This window comes from Phyllosticta citriasiana (assembly GCF_038021145.1).
Source record: "Phyllosticta citriasiana strain CBS 120426 chromosome Unknown IWZ02scaffold_2, whole genome shotgun sequence".
NCBI lineage: Eukaryota > Fungi > Ascomycota > Dothideomycetes > Botryosphaeriales > Phyllostictaceae > Phyllosticta > Phyllosticta citriasiana.
In genome coordinates this window covers 143,181-162,542 of record NW_027117279.1, presented here as the reverse complement: position 1 = coordinate 162,542, position 19,362 = coordinate 143,181, and the positions used below count along the sequence as shown (strand labels likewise).

The 19,362-nt window shown below is 54.6% G+C and overlaps 8 protein-coding genes across 8 annotated transcripts; 5 read left to right on the top strand and 3 right to left on the bottom strand.

The window, feature by feature from the left end:
- IWZ02DRAFT_441062 (cytochrome c oxidase subunit VIIc) lies at nt 1-866 on the bottom strand. The gene is made up of 6 exons (XM_066766884.1): nt 804-866; nt 647-745; nt 582-590; nt 466-526; nt 381-413; nt 1-317 (listed from the first exon to the last, which is right to left on the bottom strand). The coding sequence occupies exons 2-6, from the start codon at nt 743-745 to the stop codon at nt 292-294; spliced, it is 228 nt and encodes a 75-aa protein (XP_066625784.1). The 5' UTR covers nt 804-866; the 3' UTR covers nt 1-291.
- Nucleotides 867-894: 28 nt separating this feature from the next.
- Nucleotides 895-4,645, top strand: IWZ02DRAFT_441059 (ATP-dependent RNA helicase DOB1). The gene is made up of 5 exons (XM_066766883.1): nt 895-1,880; nt 1,928-2,989; nt 3,038-3,636; nt 3,684-4,246; nt 4,296-4,645. The coding sequence occupies exons 1-5, from the start codon at nt 1,067-1,069 to the stop codon at nt 4,474-4,476; spliced, it is 3,219 nt and encodes a 1,072-aa protein (XP_066625783.1). The 5' UTR covers nt 895-1,066; the 3' UTR covers nt 4,477-4,645.
- A 149-nt stretch (nt 4,646-4,794) lies between these two features.
- IWZ02DRAFT_119350 (tethering factor for nuclear proteasome STS1) lies at nt 4,795-5,986 on the top strand. The gene is made up of 2 exons (XM_066761452.1): nt 4,795-5,048; nt 5,111-5,986. Exons 1-2 carry the CDS (start codon nt 4,967-4,969, stop codon nt 5,977-5,979), a joined length of 951 nt encoding a protein of 316 aa, XP_066625782.1. The 5' UTR covers nt 4,795-4,966; the 3' UTR covers nt 5,980-5,986.
- Nucleotides 5,987-9,348: 3,362 nt separating this feature from the next.
- On the bottom strand, nt 9,349-11,229 carry IWZ02DRAFT_119323 (uncharacterized protein). The gene is made up of 2 exons (XM_066761451.1): nt 9,870-11,229; nt 9,349-9,806 (listed from the first exon to the last, which is right to left on the bottom strand). The coding sequence occupies exons 1-2, from the start codon at nt 10,977-10,979 to the stop codon at nt 9,531-9,533; spliced, it is 1,386 nt and encodes a 461-aa protein (XP_066625781.1). The 5' UTR covers nt 10,980-11,229; the 3' UTR covers nt 9,349-9,530.
- A 44-nt stretch (nt 11,230-11,273) lies between these two features.
- On the top strand, nt 11,274-13,065 carry IWZ02DRAFT_441050 (putative methyltransferase-domain-containing protein). The gene is made up of 2 exons (XM_066766882.1): nt 11,274-12,076; nt 12,126-13,065. The coding sequence occupies exons 1-2, from the start codon at nt 11,613-11,615 to the stop codon at nt 12,784-12,786; spliced, it is 1,125 nt and encodes a 374-aa protein (XP_066625780.1). The 5' UTR covers nt 11,274-11,612; the 3' UTR covers nt 12,787-13,065.
- A 754-nt stretch (nt 13,066-13,819) lies between these two features.
- On the top strand, nt 13,820-15,692 carry IWZ02DRAFT_119299 (ornithine decarboxylase). The gene is made up of 2 exons (XM_066761450.1): nt 13,820-14,207; nt 14,345-15,692. The coding sequence occupies exons 1-2, from the start codon at nt 13,928-13,930 to the stop codon at nt 15,421-15,423; spliced, it is 1,359 nt and encodes a 452-aa protein (XP_066625779.1). The 5' UTR covers nt 13,820-13,927; the 3' UTR covers nt 15,424-15,692.
- Nucleotides 15,693-15,720: 28 nt separating this feature from the next.
- On the bottom strand, nt 15,721-17,180 carry IWZ02DRAFT_441045 (autophagy protein 5). The gene is made up of 2 exons (XM_066766881.1): nt 16,923-17,180; nt 15,721-16,839 (listed from the first exon to the last, which is right to left on the bottom strand). Exons 1-2 carry the CDS (start codon nt 17,040-17,042, stop codon nt 15,961-15,963), a joined length of 999 nt encoding a protein of 332 aa, XP_066625778.1. The 5' UTR covers nt 17,043-17,180; the 3' UTR covers nt 15,721-15,960.
- Nucleotides 17,181-18,926, top strand: IWZ02DRAFT_441042 (uncharacterized protein). The gene is made up of 3 exons (XM_066766880.1): nt 17,181-17,285; nt 17,345-18,148; nt 18,282-18,926. Exons 2-3 carry the CDS (start codon nt 17,634-17,636, stop codon nt 18,694-18,696), a joined length of 930 nt encoding a protein of 309 aa, XP_066625777.1. The 5' UTR covers nt 17,181-17,285; nt 17,345-17,633; the 3' UTR covers nt 18,697-18,926.
- The last annotated feature ends 436 nt before the right edge of the window (nt 18,927-19,362 follow it).

The following is a 19,362-nucleotide window of genomic DNA, read 5'->3' as shown; positions in this document are numbered from 1 at the left end:
TTTGCCGGGATGGCGGCGAATCAAAATTTCGAGGTTACGCTAGTCGGCCTAACAGTCACTGCCAAGACATCTCAACTATTTAGCATCCTACAGTAAATCACTGTTTCCCCATCACTATAGCGCATGTCTTGCACGACAATTCAAGTGGTCTAGTCGCAAAATTCAATTCGTCTAGACGCAGACTTAAGGAAGCTGGGTCATTTGTACAAAGCCGCAAATGATCTTGCGCCCTAGCAGTGCCCCAGACCTGCCATGGAATCTTCTGTGCCAATCCATCTTTGCGCCAGTAATTTAGAGGTTTTTCTTGAGCTGCCAGACTATCGAGTAGCAGCGCGTTAGCTGTACAAATCCAGGGAGCGAGGCTTGCAAACGGAGCTTACCGGCAATGCCGAAGGGCGCGAAGAATCCGACAGCTGTGCCCCCGATCAGTTGTATTCGTGTTGCATGATTCGTATGAAAGCATACCCATGAAGCTCCAGTAGCGCAGCCAGAAGAACTTGGTCAGAGGGTTGAAGGGAAGGTTGCTCTGGAAAGGAATCAGCCGAGGGCGCAAGGGGAAAGACGGGGGCTGGAGGACGAACGCGAGGACCCTGCAATCATTGTTAGCGTTATCCGTTGCTATAAGTCTATCGAAGGGGCATCTCACCTCGGGGTAATGGTAGGGGGAGGAGAGCCTGGCGCTCGTAGAAGAGAAGGTCCTCCTCTGGAGCTGGGAGGCGATACGGAAGGCAGGGCGGGACATCATCTGGACTGGTTAGCCATTGATCTGTTAGAGCCAGTGCATCGGTGTAGCTCAAATGTACTTTTGCGACGGGTGTCAGTGGGGCAGAGGGGAGAGGTTGCGCGCGAGGTGTGACGGAATAGCTGCCGAAGGTCAAACGATCGGATGCGAAGATGCTTGGCGCCGGCGGTGCCGGGCCATCCTCGGCTACGGTAGGGCGCAATCCTTGCCCGTCGCGAAGCTCGATTCTGACAGCCTCTAGTCGCCGTTCATCGAAAGTCCAAGCGCAAAAGTTCACCAACTCACCTTTCGACACCGGCACAAATTGTGCGCCCGCCATCCACCATGGATGAACTCTTCGACGTGTTCGAGGGCGGCGATAAGCCCACACCAAACCGAACCGAGCGCAAAAAGAACAAGAAAAGACAGGCCAACGGCGATGTAAAATCTCCAAATGGCGACACGGAACAAGTCAACAACGATGCTGCCATGCCCGATGCTCCCCCCGCGCCGAAGGAAGATGTAGCAAATGGCACAGAGTCTCCTGAAGAAGATCCTGCGGCTGCGAAGCGCCCACGACGCGACGAGCCCGCACCGGTCGTCACAGACACTTTTGAGACGGAGCAGTCGCGCGAGGTTGCAGCAGCTGCAGGCTTGCAGGCACAACAAGACGGCAGCAATGTCGTCCTCTCGCATCAAGTCAGGCATCAGGTTGCGCTCCCTCCCGATTACGACTACGTCCCGATCTCCCAGCACAAGCCGCCGGAGAAACCTGCTCGAGAATACCCATTCACGTTGGACCCTTTCCAGCAAGTTTCCGTTTACTCGATCCAGAGGAATGAGAGTGTCTTGGTCTCTGCGCACACGTCGGCCGGTAAAACAGTTGTCGCCGAATACGCAATTGCCCACTGTCTCAAGTGTAACCAGAGGGTTATTTACACCAGTCCTATCAAAGCCCTCAGCAACCAAAAATACCGAGAGTTCACGGCCGACTTTGGAGATGTAGGTCTTATGACGGGAGATGTCACAATAAATCCCACTGCGACATGTTTGGTCATGACCACGGAAATTCTGCGGTCCATGCTGTACCGAGGTTCAGAGATCATGCGCGAGGTTGCCTGGGTTATTTTTGACGAAGTTCACTACATGCGTGACAAGTGTAAGTATTCATACAATCGATCGCAATGTATCACTAACATCCAGAAGCTCGCGGTGTGGTGTGGGAAGAGACAATCATCCTCCTCCCTGACAAAGTGCGCTATGTATTCCTATCTGCGACAATCCCCAACTCGATGCAATTCGCCGAATGGATCGTCAAGACTCACAACCAACCATGCCACGTCGTTTACACCGATTTCCGACCTACGCCCCTGCAGCACTACTTCTTCCCCTCCGGCGCCGACGGTATCCACTTGATTGTCGATGAAAAGGGCAATTTCAGGGAGGAGAACTTCCAAAAAGCCATGAACTCCATTGCCGACAAGCAAGGCGACGATCCCGCAGACGCACTGGCAAAACGAAAGGGCAAAGGCAAGGACAAGAAATTGAACAAGGGCGGTCAAAAGGGCCCTTCGGACATTTACAAGATTGTCAAGATGATTATGCTGAAGAACTACAATCCGGTCATTGTCTTCAGCTTTAGCAAAAGAGAGTGCGAGAACCTGGCTTTGCAGATGAGCTCCTTGTCATTCAACGACGAGTCTGAAAAGGCTCTGGTCAAGAAAGTATTCGACAGCGCCATCGAATCGTTGAGCGAACAAGACCGGGATCTTCCACAAATCCAGCATCTGCTGCCTTTGCTGAAGCGTGGTATCGGTGTTCACCACTCTGGCCTTCTTCCAATTCTTAAGGAGACTATCGAAATTCTTTTCCAGGAGGGATTGATCAAGGTCCTTTTTGCCACGGAAACCTTTTCGATTGGCCTGAACATGCCGGCAAAAACTGTCGTCTTCACAAGCGTCCGGAAGTTCGACGGTGTGACTCAAAGATGGGTGACTCCCTCCGAGTTCATTCAGATGTCTGGACGTGCTGGAAGACGTGGTCTCGATGACCGAGGTATCGTCATAATGATGATTGACGAGAAGATGGAGCCACAGGTCGCCAAGGAAATTGTCCGAGGAGAGCAAGACAAGCTCAACTCGGCTTTCTACTTGAGCTACAACATGATTTTGAACCTGATGCGTGTGGAAGGAATCTCTCCAGAGTTCATGCTCGAGCGCTGCTTCTATCAGTTCCAAAACACCGCCAGCGTGTCAGGTTTAGAAAAGCGTAAGTTCCGTGTGACCCTAAGGATTGTGTAAGACTGACGATATGTAGAGTTGAACGAATTGGAGCACGAAAAGGCCTCTCTCTCGATCCCCGACGAGCCTACGATTCGTGACTACTACGACCTGCGGCAGCAAATCACCACATACACCCAGGACATGCGGGCAGTCATCATGCATCCCAACTACTGTCTGCCCTTTCTGCAGAGCGGACGTCTTGTCAAGGTCAAATTCAGGGATTACGACTTTGGATGGGGCGTTGTCATCTCAGTCAACCCTCGAAAGCCTGTCAAAGGCCAAAAGCCCTCCGACATTCCTGCTCATCAGTCTTACATCGTTGATGTACTCATTCATGTCGCTAACGACGTGACATTTGCGCCTCAAGCTGTGCAAGACTTGCCCACAGGAGTTCGCCCGCCCGCCCATGGTGAGAAGGGCAAGATGGAGATTGTGCCGGTCATGTTGTCTTGTCTAGACTCACTTGGACACGTCCGTATTTTCCTTCCCAAGGAGCTCAAGACGAGCGAGCAAAAAAATTCGGTCCGCAAGGCTCTCGAGGAAGTCAAGAAGAGGTTCCCCGATGGTGTTGCCATTCTTGACCCCATTGAGAACATGGGCATCACCGACGAGAGCTTCAAGAAACTACTGCGGGTAAGTTTATGTCGTGGAAGTCGGTTACAAACGCTAACATATTCCAGAAAATTGAAGTTCTCGAATCCCGCTTGCTTTCCAACCCGCTGCACAACTCTCCTAGGCTACTTGAGCTGTACAACCAGTACGCTGCCAAGGTAGAGATCAACAACAGGATCAAAGACATCAAGAAGCAAATTCAGAATGCGCTTTCGATTATGCAGCTGGACGAGCTCAAGTGCCGGAAGCGTGTTCTGCGGCGTCTAGGATTCATCAGCGAGTCCGACGTGGTTCAAATCAAGGCGCGCGTGGCTTGTGAGATTAGTACCGGTGACGAGCTGGTTCTGAGCGAGCTGCTCTTCAACGGTTTTTTCAATGAGCTCACCCCTGAGCAGTGTGCTGCTGCACTGAGCGTATTTATTTTCGAGGAAAAGAGCAACGATACGAGCTCTCTGAGGGAAGAACTTGCGAAGCCCTTCCGCGACATTCAAGCCCAGGCCCGCGTCGTGGCCAAGGTGTCGCAAGAGAGCAAGCTCAACCTCAACGAGGATGAATACCTCAACGGGTTCAAGCACCAGCTCATGGAGGTTGTCTATTCCTGGTCAAAGGGCGCTACCTTTGCAGAAATCTGGTAAGTTTACTGCCAATTTCCTCTCGGTGCATGGCTAACTCGCAAATAGCAAAATGACAGACGTCTACGAAGGTAGTTTGATCCGCCTATTCCGGCGCCTGGAGGAGCTCCTCCGCCAGATTGCCCAGGGCGCCAAGGTGATGGGCAGCTCCGACCTGGAGCAGAAGTTCGAGAAGGCACTGGAGGCCATTAGAAGGGACCTTGTCGCAGCACAGTCTCTGTATCTGTAGGTGACTACGGTGGTTCATATGGGTTTCCGGTCGGCGCATCATGTCACTTTACTGGGGAGAATTGCATCCAGCGGCGGGCGGCGTTGGGGAGGATTGGTCAGAAAATTGGGGTCCTGGTTTCAATGAGATTCTCAGTAGCAGCAATCACAACAAGTGAATGACTATGCCAGTGCAGAGCAGCAGCAAGGAAGGGAAAAAAAAAAAAAAAAAAAGGGCCGTCGAGGGCGTCATAGGCCCATAGCGGGCGGTTCCCTGGCCCAAGCGCAGGGCGGCGCTAGAATGTTTTCGGCCAAGGCCCTTGTGTGCGGTGCGTTGCTAACTACACACCCTCCCACCTCGCTGCTCTGTTGTCCCACCCTGTGCTTTCATCACCACATCGTCCTCGCCTCGAAGCCTCCAGTGGCTGAAGTCTTTGCATCCACCCACCTGATCGCGTCCTTCATTCACCCACCCTCTCGCTGAGACAGCGCCGCCTACCACCCAGGCCAGCATGAACAGCGTGCTCGCCACTTCTCCTCTTTCTCCTGCTCCTCACCTTCTCACCAGTGCCCGCCTGTCGCCAAGCCGCTCCAGTATGTGTGCCACCTTTCTCCCTTGTCCCCCTTCGTCGACATGCCCTGACCTGCCACTCCAGTGCTCACCAACCCCTCCGCCATGGCCTCATCCAAGAGGAAGCGTGATGACGACTCCACCGACCAAGACGAACGCATGTCCGCCTCTCCAGAGCGCTCGCCCTCTATGCAACACCGAGTCCTACCGCAGCGTCAAGTCGCCCGTACAACCAAACGCATGCGAACAAACCTCAGCAACCAACCTCTCGCTCTTCCTAGGCTGCTCGAGACCCTTGGCCCCGACGACATGAGATCGCTCCTTCAGTCCATCTGCCAACGCCATCCTGATATCGGCGCCGAGGTCGTCAGCACGGCGCCCCGACCAAGTGTCTCTTCGGCTTTGCAAGTCTTGAGCAACTACGAATCTGCCTTCCAAACCGTCTTCCCTTACGGAGACAACAACTCCTCCGACTACGTCTACAACCGCGTCAAGGATGCACTGAGAGACCTTCTCGAAGCGCTCAAGGACTACACACCGCACTTCCTCCCACCAAATGAGAATCAACCAGCGACTTCGCTGAGCTACCTCGATGCCGCCACGCAGGTGCTTCATCGTCTGCCCAACTGGGAATCTTCGTTCCACAACCGTCACAAGCAAGAGGCATACGAGGAAATGGCAAAGGCCTGGGCTTTGGTCGTTCGGGAAGCCGCCAAGCGGGGCGGAGGAATTCAGCTGCAGTATGGCGGATGGGACCAAAAGGTCGCCAAGCACAACGAGCTGTCAGGCAACAGAATGACCGAAGCCCTCAACGAGGTGCGATCGCACCTTGGTTGGATGCACTTTGATGGCCAACAATCCAACATGGCTTCCAATGATCCAAGCTCTGTGCGGCAACAACTCCTTAGTGGCACATATGGCCAAGGCCTCTCAGTCCGCGTTGGCCCGTGGTAGATACGACGGTCCATCATGGTACCTTCCTACAACGACGCACCCCGGATAACGGCTCTACGACCACTTGTTCATACCAACTCATTTCATCGCTGGCGTTTCTTCTACTTATTCCCCCTGCGCCAGGTCCTCGGGCCATGTTCCTGTGCTTCCTTTTCATTTCCTTGACGGCCTTTCTCGGGTTTGATTTTTTGCTCATCGAGGCGTTTCCGGGCATGGCAGGCGGACAAAGGGCGTGTCATTCAGAGCATCAATTTTTCGTCCTTGCCCTACCGCATCTTGCTTCTTCCATTTCATGTCGTTGGGATAAACATCACGTTTCGAGGCATATTCATGAATCGGCGGACAAGTCAGTTCGTGGTGCATGCATCGGCAGGCATTTCGATTGGGGAGCTGAATAGCAGACGGTGGCTTGAGAGGACAACACCAGCATACGACGAGGACGCAGAATGTATACAGAACGGCAGTCCAGCGAATGGCGCACACGGATAGAGTAATGAAAATTGAGAGCCTTGATATTCTTAGTTCCTACTAACGCTGCTTGTTGTTTGTGCTAAGCATCTCGATGACATGATGCCCAGCAGTGGGACAGTCCGAATCATTCATTTCTCCAGTATGTCCTAATTCAATCAACCCCATTCTCATTCGGGGCTTCGGATTCTTCCCCTTTTCCGAGCAAAAGAAACGCCTAGATAATGATTGAGAGCACGTGAAATCAACTATAGCAAATGCCAACCATCTACTCTGCCCGACAGAAAGACAGACCAGTGAGGAACCTGTCAACCAAGCCAGAGCCCACATCCCTCAACACCCCCTTTCATCTGACTCTAACCCTCACACTCCCTCACCACCAACCTACCGACTCAACCACTCCCTCCCCAAACCAAAGGCCCGGAGCGCGGCTCGGCCGCCGAGCGCACCTCCTTCATGTCTCAGGGGACCCCCTGTGACCTCGCCCGACACTTTTAGAGTTGGCTTACCTCGTGCTTGCTTGCTTGGAGTGCCGGCAAACACCGGGGGGAGGAGGGGCGCGTCTGATGTCATCGTTGCTTGGCCGCACACACACATTGGAGCGAGGCATTGAAAAAGCGGAGAGGCTGTTGATTTTGTTGGTTGTTTGTGCGGGGGGGGGGGGTGTGGAAGAGCAGACAGACCTACTGTCCATCAGCTTTTTGTCAATCCTGCTGCCAGCTACCTAAGCCAAAGTACAAAGCCAACGATTGTGCGCTCGCGCTGGGCGGCGTTCAGCACTTCCTCGCATCCATACTGAAATGAAGGCACGACACAAGCCCGAGCACACGTACTGTACGAGCGCGCTCGCTCGCTCACTCACTCACTCGCTCACGCCAACATTGACCCACATCCTCATCAAGCAAGCACAGGCACCAGCACCACAAGTCAGTCCAACACTCAATCAGTAGTCAGGCAGACCAGGATTCGGCATCCTCCGACGTCTTGCTACGGGCGAAGTTGTGTTTGAGCAGCACGACAGCGCGGCGTGGTTGGCTCATTCGCCGTCTCCCGTCATCCGTTTTCCCTTATTTCTTAAAATTTTTTTTTTTTAATATATTTCTTATTTCTGTTTTGTTGCGGCAGTGCGATTTGGTTTGGTCGCCCGGTGAGGTGGCCGCGGGTGGGAAAGTAAAATGGGTACGTATCGTGCTTGGATGCTGCTTGGCCCGGCTCGGCTCGGCGGCCGCGGTGCATTTGGGTTGGGCTGGGTTGGGTTGCGCTGCGCTTTTTCTGGTTGGTAAGACTTGGGTAAGCGTGTGTGTTTGCGTTTTTGCTTTGCGCCTTGTGCTGCTGTGCCTGATTGACTGGGGGATGATGGAGTTTATGAGGAAGTTAGGTGATTTCGGTAGCTCTTTGCGTTTTCGATGGCAATCGACGTCGTCATTTTTTTCCCTCTGTGTTTTCTCTCCATCATTTAGAGTCTAGTGTGGGGTGTGGTGGTGACTTTATACGAGTAGTGTTGCGCATCGTCTAATATTGGAGTCCCTGCCTGTTAGGTACTCAGTGATGGGGTTTCTGTCTAATACGCCTGGCTGGCTCTTGGCTTCACATGCGTCCGTCCTTGTCTCCAATCAATCTACCTGTTCGAGTCAGTTCCCTCCAAATAGCACATACATGCGAGCTCTGTGTACAGTGTAGGCATCTGGTACTGGAGACTGGAGCGCGCGTCAACATCACGCCATCACCAGAAGACAAAACAAGCCAGGGGTTTCCCCCTGCAGCTGGAAGAGGAAGTCGATGTCGATTAGATAGGTTGCGACTCTGGCGCGCCTCGTCTTTCCCCGTAGCCTGGATGCCAGTAGGGCAGGAGCCAGGTACTGGAGCGGATGGACGGTATGTTGGTGCTGCTCTGCCGGTGCAATAAAGACTGAGGAAGGAAGCCGTCGACCGTCGAGTAGGACCACGGTCTCTCAAAGAATTTTCGATGAGGGCTGTGTCGGAGCAACCAGCCGGCTGGGTCTGAGTGTCTGAGTCTTCATCAACGACAGCACGCGTGGCTGAGTTCCTGAATTCGGCAGGCATAAACCCATGATTGTGGTCTCTATTCGGTCATGAGAGCATGAGCGCTGTTCATCAATTTACGAGCCGGCAAGCAATGAGCGGGGAAGATGGAATCTAGAACAACGTTGAGCACCAATGGGCATGTTCCAGGTGGGTCAACCTGATCCAGATGCCGCGAAGTCGACGGACATGAACAAATGAAAAGTGTCCAATATGTCAAAAAGGTTTCCATGGCAAGCTACACCGAAGACCTCCCCAGGAGCGCGCGAGTCTATCCGCCCAAGCGACCGGCAAAGATGGCTCAACAAATGCTGAACGTCAAATGAAAAACAATGGGTGGAAAGCAAGCAAAGCGCCAGCCAGTGATACATGTTACTGCTCTTTTCCCCCTAGTGCTCATGGTAGTGATTTGTTCCCTCCAGAATGCGCCCGTCATCATGCATGCATCCATGCATACGTACCGGTACGTATTCCAGCTGGCAGCACCACTGCGGCAGAAGCGGCGGCAGCCACCGTCCCGAAGTACGCCGTTCCAAACCCTAGATGCTGATTGAACGACAAAGGCCAGAAAAATACAAAAAAGAAACGACGCCGTGGATTTGCAGTTGCACAAAGGATTAAAAAAAAAAAAAAAAATAGACTCGCTTGCAGATGGGTGCTGAGCTGCCAAGAGCATGCAGGGACGTCGGCTGACGAACGAATGACAAAGTCGACGAAAAAGGCGTCTTTGAATTGAGTACTGCAAATGTCGAAGACGACACCTAGGAAGTCGACGAGGCTGAAGAAGAAGGGAAAAGAAATGAAACTTAGAAAAATGCGACTGCAATTGACACGAGACAAAAAGAAACGTGGCCGAGCAATTCGAGGTGGTCGGTTGACAGAAGTCCGATCAGGGGGTATCTTAATAAGCGACGTCATATCGTCACTTTCTGGACGACGTGGCTTGCTGCACGAGTGGGGCCATTTCAAGCATATAACAAGGTACATGGCCAGTTTCCAGACCATTGCCGGCATGAAATACGCGCCTCTTGCAACGTTTCTCAATCAGTTTTGGACTGGAAGTGCGGCAGCCTGGCCGGGATAAAGTCTTCCTGCCCCTGCAACTCGCTGCGCTGTTGCGGCGTGTTGGCATTAGGGGGTTTACCTGCACCTGTCGGCGAACCAACAGTCGCAGCTTGGTGCGATTCAAAGGTTGGAATGGGCACTGCAGCTGGAGACTGAGGCATTGAATGCGGAGACGCAGCTTCGTGGCGAATGGCAGTTCTTGGGGACGAGGGTGTTGGTGAAGGTATTGGGAGTTTGTCTTCAGATGCGGTCTAGAGCACAATTTTAGCGTCCTGTTCTATGGGACCGACAGCTATTGGAAATCTTCGACGCACCACAGGATCATCAGCTTTGAGGCCACGTTTGAGGGCAAGGGTCATGGCAGCATCGCGATTTCTTTCAATGGCCTCTTCCTCTTGCTGCTGTACGCGAGCTTCCTCCAATTTCAGGTCAGACATGGATGCATCCTTTGATAAAGCGGCATCAGACTGCTTGTTATCAGCTGGGGGTGCCACGGCCGATTTTCTTCGCGACTCAGCGGTGCTCTTGGAGGAGACGGTCCTGGTAGATATGCGAGAACCATGCGACATTCTGCCCAGAAGAGCTCTTGTGCTGCTGTTGCTGTGATCATCGTGCCCCACACCGGTATTGCGGCGTTCGAGAACCAATGAGAATTCGTCGTCCAGGGGCACAGCATCATCGAGCTCGTCCTCACTCGGTAGTATGTCACCACGGGAACTCAGCGAATCCGCTGTGTGACCCGAGCCGGTAGTCTTGCTTCTTTCTCGCCTTGTTGAGTTAAAATATCCAGGATATTCGTCAGCATCTTCAATCAATGGCTGCTGCTCTTCCTCGATGGACCTGCGAGCTTGGCCTGGATGCTCTTGCAGGTCCGCAGCAGAGGGCTTGTATCTCAAAGCCCGGCCTCCAACCTTCCAAGGCAGTCTCGACAAGAAACCAAAGTATGAACTCGTGGGTATCAAAGTGGGGTCCGGGTCTCCATAATGAGGAGGGACGGCACTCTTTCTGCGTCCGTGGTTGATCTTGTCGCCTCTGCGCGCTCCGTAACTCATGGCCCGCTGACGAGCAGGTTGCGACTGGGTCGAAGTGCCCTGGCCGGCCAGAAGGCGGTCAAACTCGCTGTTTCCTCGTCCAAAAGGCTCGTCCTCATCATCGTCGTTGTCCCAATCGTCGTAAAAGTCAAAGTTGAGTTCGGCGCGACCACGCCCTCGTCCTTTGCGGCGGCGCAAGCGAGCTTCCGCAGAGCCGAAGCATGGCTGCCAGCAGGCTTGAAAGCAGTTGGTGACCGAGTAGAAGCACGGATGGACGTAGTTGTGCGAAAAGGTGTAGATGCCTTCCTGGGCGGCCTCGTTGGCTGACTCGATGTTGTGGGAGAGCTCGTCTAGAGTGCGCCGGAAACGTGGGTCATTACGATTTCGATACATGATTGCGGCCAAGGCTTAGGTGGCAGAGGTTAATTCGCGGGACGAGTGGGTCTGGGATGCCTCCCGCGACGCCTCATGGACAGCGCGAGGTTGCCCGACCGAGGGGCCTGCTGGTTGGGACAGTGCGGGATTGACGAGGGAGCGATGGCAGACGGTTGAGGGGCGTTGTTGAGCAGTGGAGAGGGCGCAAGCCGACGCAGAGGGACCAAAGGGCTGAGAACAAGCACCAGGTCTTGGAGCGACGTCAGCGGGAGCGGAGGCGGAACGATTGTCCGCAACTGAGTCAGCCTTGGCGTACTGTATTATTATTCCATGACATCCATCCATCCACCCATCCATCCAATGGCTTCATGTCACACGCAGCAGTGAGAGCGCGTCTGCGCGTGGCCTGATGCGTACACCTACCTACAGCATGCGGCTCGATCGCATTTCGATGGCTGTCGGTTTCCAGCAGGGGATGTATGTTCCATTGCAATCGATCTGCCGCCGAGTGTCATGATTCTCGACGTTGCCCTCGGGTTGCCGACTGTCCTGACATAGTCGCGCCGTTTCGCACTTAACGCCAGGCTCTGCTCTCGCCATGCTGCTGCGCGTCGCCGACTCTTCCCTCCCACCTACCTTTGCTGCTCCATCATGAGGTACATTCGCTTCCTCAAGGTTCCAAAAGGCGATTCCAAGTCCATTTCCTGCGTCATTACCATCACCTCGGACCTGGGCGACGATTTTCTCGCCGAGGATGTTGCCCTGTCTGCCACCATTCGCTCGCCCAAGGACCGCGGCGACATTTTCCTCCGCAAAAGTTTCAACTGGACCGCTGGCATGCGCGCGCTCCCAGTGGATTTCGACCTGCGACACTGTGACCTCGATTGGCCCGTCGTAGTCCACGTCGGATCAAAAGGTCAACTAGCAGACTACTTTGAAACTCAAATGGCTGGTGCAGAGTTGCCCGCCGTCATTTCAGTGCTGAGCTCGCCGCTTCACTTTCCAGGGGGCATCTATGAGGCCGAGAAAAAGGTCCAACGCCGCTTGGTGCCTCTCAGCAACCGACCGTTGGAGATATGGGAAGAGACGGGCGAAAGTATTGCGCGGCACATATGGTGTGTCGAGTTGCCGCCTGCGTTGGCCGCCCAAGCTAACACGACCTAGGGATGCTGGCGTGGGCCTAGCAGCCTTCTTCGACAAGATTATAGCCATGCAGTGCGAGAGTTTGCCCCTGCTCGACACGACACTCAGTTCGGCGTCGTACAGGAAACTAAACGTGTTAGAGTTGGGCTGCGGGTGCGGCATTGTGGGTATCAGCTTGGCACAGATCATCCCCGACTGCCACGTGTGGATGACGGACCTGCCAGAGGCGCGAGACATTGCTCAAAAGAACATTGCCACAATGAATCCGGGCATGGCCTCGTCGGCGAGGTTCGAGACGTTGGATTGGGACAAACCCCTGCCGCAAGCGATCGAACACCAAACCTACGACATGATTGTTGCCTCGGACTGCACGTACAATCCAGACACGAGCCCGGCGCTCGTCAAGACGCTGCTGGCCCTGGTGGCGCGGTCGCCCAGAGCGATAGTGGTTTTGGCGATGAAGGTTCGGCACGAAAGCGAGGCCATTTTCTTCGAGCTCATGGCCAAGGCTGGATTCCATACAGCAACAAAGGCGTGGCAGCCGCTGCCGCGAGAGGAAACGGATTACGACTCGGCGACCAAGGTCGACATTTTCATTTTTCACTACAAAAACCGGCCCCAGACGGCCGAACAACCCTTTTTCATGGTGGATGATGGATCGGTTGAGTTTTGGAAGAAATGAGGAGGAGAACAGAGGCAGTTCTTTCTTTCTTTTGCATAACGATTCCCGGAGACCAAAAGTGTCTCCACCAGTGAGAGTAATGGAGACAGAGGCATATACGAGCTGAAGTTGCATCATACGAGTGACTTTTGTGTGTTGTTAAACAGAGAGAGAGAGAGAGAGAGGTGGTACAATGGATAGACATGCATGGGAGGAGGAGGGGTGAAAGGGTGGCAGTGGCAGCCCTACATGTATATATGTATATATGTATGTATGTATGTATGTATGTATGTATGTATGCTAGCTCTACTGCCAGGAACGAGACTGGAGACCACTTATGTATGTAATGTACCTTGATGATTGGCCGGGGCCCGACTGCGGTATTTTCTGGCTTGCCGCAGGCTCCTTCTGCTGTTTCGTCACCGACCAAGGCACGGACGGAGCCAGGGCAGTGCAGAGCTTAACCACAGCCGACTCAAAATTCATCCACCTCATCGCTCTCAAATCCTTATTCCTTTTTCTTTTCTTTCCTTCCCCTCCCTTCCCTTCCATCTCATCTACCCTTCTTGTCCCTCGAGGCAACCTCGTCGCCAACCAGCTTCCATCGCTTCTCCACCATCTGCTTAATCCAGTTTCGTCAGAGTCCTTCGCTCCGGTTCGTCGCAATTCTTCCTTCCCCGCCGCCGCCGTGTCGTCTGCTTCCGGCACATGCACCTGTTCCTCCCGCCACTCTCTGCGCTTCAAGTCGAGCTGACCACCCTCGTCGCCTCTGCAGACGTCCTGGATCATCTATTGCGCCGACTTAGCCTTTGGTCTTCTCAAAGGCACCGCCCTCAAGACGGCCTGCACGGCCTCTGCGTCCGTCGCTCTTCAAATTGTCTCTCGATCTCAAAACAAGGACACTCTCAACAACCTACCGCCACCCTCTGCTGAAGTCGCCAACTGAACTCGAGCGTTTGATTTTTCCTCTAAATCAAACCTCCTCCCCCGAATTCCCGCCTCCTCAGCTGCCGCATAGGACGCTCTCTGTGGTTCTTCCTCTCCAGGAGGAAGAGTCAAGGAGGCCTCGCCTGTCAACACTCGGTCTCGGATTTGAGCCTTTCAGACCCCCTTAACACGAGTTTCGCGCACGCGCCTTTACCCTCAACCACACCAGGACCGAATGTCCCTGGTTATGGCACCTTCTGCTATCACCACCGAGCAGTACACACCGTTGTCAATCAAATCGATTACACCGGTCGAACGCAACGCGGTCGATAATCATGGCGTCAAATATGCCAACGATTTGATTGGTGAAGCCTTTAGAAATCGCGTCGAAACTCTAGACCATGACAATTGCGAAGCGGGGGAGGAAGATGCCTTTTTCGTGGCTGACATGGGCGAGGTCTACCGCCAGCACCTTCGTTGGAAGATGAATCTGAAGCGCGTCAAGCCCCACTATGGTAAGTGGACACCAGTATATTGAAACGCGTCGTGACTGGGGACCCGGAGGAACTATTGGACTCCTCGTGTTACTTTCCAGCCACTCTGAGAGCGCCATGATATTTCACTTCCGAATTGAAGCTGACCATGGTCACAGCTGTCAAGTGTAACCCGGACCCTCAAGTCATTCGCCTCCTCGCCGAGCTGGGCACCGGATTCGATTGTGCTTCCAAGTCCGAGATCGAGCAGGTGCTCAAAATGGGAATCGACCCTTCGCGCATAATCTACGCGCAGCCCTGCAAGACCAAGTCGTACGTACGCTATGCGGCCCAGCATGGCGTCAAGCAGATGACTTTTGACAATGCGGACGAGTTGTACAAGACCAAGCAGCTCTTCCCAGACGCTGAGCTGTACTTGCGCATCTCCACGGACGACTCGGCCAGCCTTTGCCGTCTCAGCCTCAAATTCGGCGCCTCCATGGACACCACCAAAAGCCTCCTTGAACTTGCTAGCCAGCTGGAGCTCAACGTGGTGGGCGTTGCCTTTCACGTTGGTTCGGGAGCATCTGACCCGCAAGCCTTCCTTCGCGCTGTCCAAGATGCCCGTCTCGTCTTTGATCAAGCTGAGGAACTTGGATTCAACATGCACACTCTGGATGTTGGTGGTGGTTTCTGCAACGAGTCCTTTGAGGACATGGCATCCGTGCTGTCCGAGGCCTTGGACGAGTACTTTGCTCCCCAAATCCGCGTCATTGGCGAACCTGGCCGATTCTACGTCTCCAACGCCTTTAGCATCGCCTGCAACGTCATTGCTCGCCGCACCGTCTTTGACGCTGAGCTCGGCACGACCAGCTACATGCTCTATCTCAACGATGGCGTGTACGGCAATTTTTCGTGCATCATGTTCGACCACCAGCACCCTGTTCCGCGCATTCTCAAGGCCGGCGAACGTTTCTTGCACAACACCGAGATGGACAGCGAGTATGACGTTGCTGCCGCGATGACTGCCCAGCCCCCCATTGAGTATTCGATCTGGGGCCCCACTTGCGACGGAATCGACTGCATATCGGAGAGTGCGACATTCGCCGAAACCCTCGACGTCGGCGACTGGCTCTACTTTGAAAACATGGGAGCGTACACCAAGTGCTCGGCCACGCGCTTCAACGGCTTCCCGGATGCGCACGAGACGGTGTACGTGTCCAGTGAGCCGGGAGCCAGTGCTCTGCTCGGCCTCTAATGATCAGTCAGCATCTCTCAAGGCGAAAAAGCCATGCACCTATAGATGGAGGAGACACATGAGTTGGGTGATCCAAGCACATGTTGTTTTGCTTTGGCTTTGGGCACTTTGTGCTCAACCTGCAACATTGGAATCGTTGTTGGTCTTTTTTGGTCTTTTTCTGCGTCACTTAATCTTTACGGCGGTGAGGACTTGCGTCCCACGTTTAATTCAAAACAAAAGACGGGTGACAAGACCAAGCCTTTTTGCTTTTCTCTTTCTTTCGATAGACAACAGAGTATGGCATAGGATCGTTCGCTTTTGGCGACTTGATTCACATTATCCTGGTGATTTTTGCCATGTGAGCATATTTGGAGTTGAGTGCCAGTTTTGACTGGTCCCAAGCCCGCATATCGAAAACAACGCCCAACCCCACTTATCCGTTCGTTCTCGATGCAGAGCATCGCGTTTGTCAAGACGAAAAAAACTCCTCAACATCCTCCACCCATCTGTCCGTCCTTTTCGCCTCGTACTCCCTCTTCGACCCGCACCAGCAAATTACCCCATCATCCACACAACGATGTGCAAAAAGCCATCAGCATAGCTGGCGGCACGGCCCAGCTCGTCGACGGGGGCAGCCAGCGGCACGACGGCGCCGTGCAAGACGGGCTGGGCCAGCAGCGGGCTGCGGCGGCTGGGGAAGAGGCTCGGCAGCACAGCGTTGAGGGCGGTGCCGAGCGTCTGATTAGGCTGGATGGGGGCCTGGATAGTGCGGAGGGCGCCGGACGGGGCATCAGCGTCGTCTTTCTTGCTTCCTTGAGGTTGTCGATCTTGCGGGCTAGGCAAATACAGCTTTAAGGGGACATGGCGCAGACGGGCGCCGGCGGGGGGCGCGACGAGGCGGGCGTGGACGCTGTTGTAGAGCGGCAGGTCGTGCGTCTGGACGGCGCGCCACAGGGCGTCGGAGCTGTCCTTGCTAAGGCTCATGACGGCCTTGGCGGTGCCGTTGCGCAGGAAGTCGGCCTCCTTGACGCCGTTGATGAAGGCGTCGTGCTGGCTCTTGAGCTCCGCGTCTAACGGCAGCAGCGTCGCCGGGTGCGCCGCGTAGTGCAGCGTCAGTCGCCAGGGCAGCGGCGCCGAGGGCCCCGTGCTGCTGCTGCCGCTGCTGCTCGAGGTTGGTGATGCTGGTGATGGTTTGCTGGGGAGGGCGTCATGGTGGGACAAAGAATCGTCGCTGGAGCCGTGGGCGTTGAAGGGCTCGGCGCCGGAATAGAGGTCGTAGAGCAGGCCGATGGGATGATGCCATTTCAACGGGACTTCTTCGAACGAGAGCCAGCCCTGGCTGGATTGGACGTCGGGGTTGATGAGCGAGGGCGCGAAGAAGGCATGCAGCCGGGCGAGCAGAAACGGGATATACGAAAGACGTGGAACTTGAATCTTTTTGCAGACGAAGGAGAAAAGGAAAATGTTTAGTGTTTGTTTCTATGATGATGGTGGGGAGATGAATGTAGATGGCCTACCAGATACGGATCTGATTCGTCGTATGTCCGGCAGTCAGTGCTTGCCAGGGTGATTTGCAGCGGTATGGAGCCGTTCCATATTTGCTTCTGGACGGCCGTCACATCGCGCGGGCTGCTCATGGCCGCCGCGACGCAGGGCGGAGGGTGAGAGTGAGGTAGGTCGTGTGCAGATGATGGTTCAGCGACGACGGAAGAGCAACGGCGGGACGGGGCGAGCGAGAGTCGTTGAGGTGAGATCAGTGACACTTCACATGAGCAGTACAGTACAAGCCACCCACCAGCCAGATGGTCGATGGTCGATGGGTGTCATGTATCATTTCTAATTGCTCAACTGAACGAGTCTCTGCGGCGGCGTCCAAGGTTGTCAGTTTAACCTTTTTTCCCCCTCGCATCCGTTCCGCCCGTTAGTTACCAGCATCCAGGTCCAACGACGCCATCTATGCCATCCATGCCATGGCCTCCGCCTCCTCTTCCTTTCTTCCCTACTCTTGTCCATTCTACCCTTCAACTTTGTCCGACTCGTGACAAAAGAAAAACAACCGTCGACGCGCTGAAACGGCACAAGTATGCCGGACCATCTGTAAAAATATTTGTTTCTCTTAATTTGCCTCCGGCCGCGAGTCTCTGCTTCTACGGCCTCCTCCCATTGCTTTGCTGCCCAAACATAATCTTCTCTCATATCCTCACCTCGCCTCTCTTTCTCCTTCACTTATGTCGACGACAACATTCGAAGCTCTGGCATCGTCCGCGTCGGACGTCCCAGCAGCAGCGGCCGCGGCCGCGGCGCCGAGTCGCAAACGCTCGCGCGCTACCATGATGCTGCTCCACGACGATGACGACCACGGCCAAGACGAGGGCGGAAGGCACCACCACCACCAAAGCATCAACAAACAAGAAATCTCGTCCATCAACGCAGCAGCTGCTGCTTCAAAAGGCTCGTCGCCATCACCACTGCTCCGCCGGCCATCCACGGATCGCAAGCGCCCGCGCGCGTCGGGCGTGCTGGACGGGCTGGAACTAATGCCCGCCGCTGCGGCCTGGCAGCTCAACATGGACGAGATGTTGGACGGCGTCGTCTTGAGTGATTGGCATCCCGCGAACCAACAAGAAGTAGAGTATTCTGGTTCAAGTAAGAGCATTCCTGAAGTCTGCCGCTACGTGCCCAGGCAAAGCGTCGTCGTGCTGTGCGTGGTGGAGAGTACAGACGTGCATTTAAGGCTGTTGTGGTATGTCTGTCTCTTATCCCTCTCTCTAGTCCTCTCCCCCTGACCTCTTCTTCTTCATATCCCACCTCTCCCCCCTCTCCTCCACTACCACATCTCCTCCACACACACACCCAGCTAACCCAACTCCCCACAGCGCCCACCTCCCCCACCTCCTCACCACCCACCCAACCCTTTCCCTCTACCCCATCCTCCTAACTCGCCACGCCCCGTCCGCCTTACGCACCTCCACCCCTTCCCTCCCCGCCACCATCCCAGCCAAAGGCACCCCCGCAAACCACTTCCTGCGGCTGGGCCTGCTGCACCCACTCGGCGGCGGCCTAGCCGCCATGGACGCCCTCGTGCTGCTCGACCACCGCGCCCGGCGCCGCCTCGTCGTCCCTTTTGGCTGGGGCGTCGGCAGGGCCGCTGTTGCCGCCGGCGGTGCTGAGAGCGGCGCGTGTGCTGTAAGGGAACGGCTTATGGAGGCGCTTGAGGAGGGTGTTGTTGGGTTGGAGAGGGAGAGGGAGGCTGAGGAAGAGGAAGAGGGAAGGGGTGAAGGGATGCCGTAGGAGGGTCCTGAATGAATGAATGGTGCTGGGTTGTAAGTGTGGTATTGCACGAGTTGGATTCCACAAGAACTTGTGTGGGTCGGAGGCATCTGTCTGTTCGTTACAGCGTGCCGTTGTACACATTGGCGGGGGCTGGCCTTTTTCGGCGTCAACAGTCTCTTCCTTTAGCATCGGGTTTGCACACGGAAAAGTAGCATTTCACAAATTTGCCTTGTCAAAAAAAAAAAAAAAAAAAAAAAAAAAGTACTTCCCAAACCAGAAAATCGAAAAGCGTCCATCAAGTGGGCACGGTACAATCGACCACAGAAGCCCCCGTCACTCTGTGGAGACATTGTGGTTATGGAAATAGAGCCAAGACACCGTGAAGATCAAACATGTCTCAAAGTTTCGGAAGTCTCCTGTAGTACAGAGTCCTGTGGTTACTCAAAGACTGCGAAGAGACGCTCAGAAGCACCGCACACCTAAGCTTACTCGTGCCGGATCCGAAATCCCCCTAATTGTCGTTCCTCCTTCGCAGTCGGTCAAGATAAATTTCTCAGCCCATCGAGCCTCACAGCCGTTATCCACTTCCAAGGTAGAGGGCGCCAGGCTCATTAATAGTTGGGGCAAGAGTGAGCAAGCATTTCGATTGCGTGACAGTCTCGACTACCGCAAGCCAAGGCGTCG

Excerpts from the sequence above, each read along its gene's own strand:
- IWZ02DRAFT_441062 (XM_066766884.1), bottom strand. The coding sequence starts at position 745 with ATGATGTCCCGCCCTGCCTTCCGTATCGCCTCCCAGCTCCAGAGGAGG. Across the intron at positions 414-465 it reads GCGCTACTGGAGCTTCATGG|CTGTCGGATTCTTCGCGCCC; the intron begins GTATGCTTTCAT and ends TCGGGGGCACAG. Across the intron at positions 318-380 it reads CGCGCCCTTCGGCATTGCCG|TCTGGCAGCTCAAGAAAAAC; the intron begins GTAAGCTCCGTT and ends GCTACTCGATAG.
- IWZ02DRAFT_119323 (XM_066761451.1), bottom strand. The coding sequence starts at position 10,979 with ATGTATCGAAATCGTAATGACCCACGTTTCCGGCGCACTCTAGACGAG. Across the intron at positions 9,807-9,869 it reads TCAAAGCTGATGATCCTGTG|ACCGCATCTGAAGACAAACT; the intron begins GTGCGTCGAAGA and ends ATTGTGCTCTAG.
- IWZ02DRAFT_441045 (XM_066766881.1), bottom strand. The coding sequence starts at position 17,042 with ATGAGCAGCCCGCGCGATGTGACGGCCGTCCAGAAGCAAATATGGAAC. Across the intron at positions 16,840-16,922 it reads ACGAATCAGATCCGTATCTG|ATTCAAGTTCCACGTCTTTC; the intron begins GTAGGCCATCTA and ends GTCTGCAAAAAG.
- IWZ02DRAFT_441050 (XM_066766882.1), top strand. The coding sequence starts at position 11,613 with ATGAGGTACATTCGCTTCCTCAAGGTTCCAAAAGGCGATTCCAAGTCC. Across the intron at positions 12,077-12,125 it reads AGTATTGCGCGGCACATATG|GGATGCTGGCGTGGGCCTAG; the intron begins GTGTGTCGAGTT and ends AACACGACCTAG.
- IWZ02DRAFT_119299 (XM_066761450.1), top strand. The coding sequence starts at position 13,928 with ATGTCCCTGGTTATGGCACCTTCTGCTATCACCACCGAGCAGTACACA. Across the intron at positions 14,208-14,344 it reads GCGCGTCAAGCCCCACTATG|CTGTCAAGTGTAACCCGGAC; the intron begins GTAAGTGGACAC and ends CCATGGTCACAG.
- IWZ02DRAFT_119350 (XM_066761452.1), top strand. The coding sequence starts at position 4,967 with ATGAACAGCGTGCTCGCCACTTCTCCTCTTTCTCCTGCTCCTCACCTT. Across the intron at positions 5,049-5,110 it reads CCTGTCGCCAAGCCGCTCCA|TGCTCACCAACCCCTCCGCC; the intron begins GTATGTGTGCCA and ends CTGCCACTCCAG.
- IWZ02DRAFT_441059 (XM_066766883.1), top strand. The coding sequence starts at position 1,067 with ATGGATGAACTCTTCGACGTGTTCGAGGGCGGCGATAAGCCCACACCA. Across the intron at positions 2,990-3,037 it reads CGTGTCAGGTTTAGAAAAGC|AGTTGAACGAATTGGAGCAC; the intron begins GTAAGTTCCGTG and ends GACGATATGTAG. Across the intron at positions 3,637-3,683 it reads GCTTCAAGAAACTACTGCGG|AAAATTGAAGTTCTCGAATC; the intron begins GTAAGTTTATGT and ends AACATATTCCAG.
- IWZ02DRAFT_441042 (XM_066766880.1), top strand. The coding sequence starts at position 17,634 with ATGTCGACGACAACATTCGAAGCTCTGGCATCGTCCGCGTCGGACGTC. Across the intron at positions 18,149-18,281 it reads GTGCATTTAAGGCTGTTGTG|CGCCCACCTCCCCCACCTCC; the intron begins GTATGTCTGTCT and ends AACTCCCCACAG.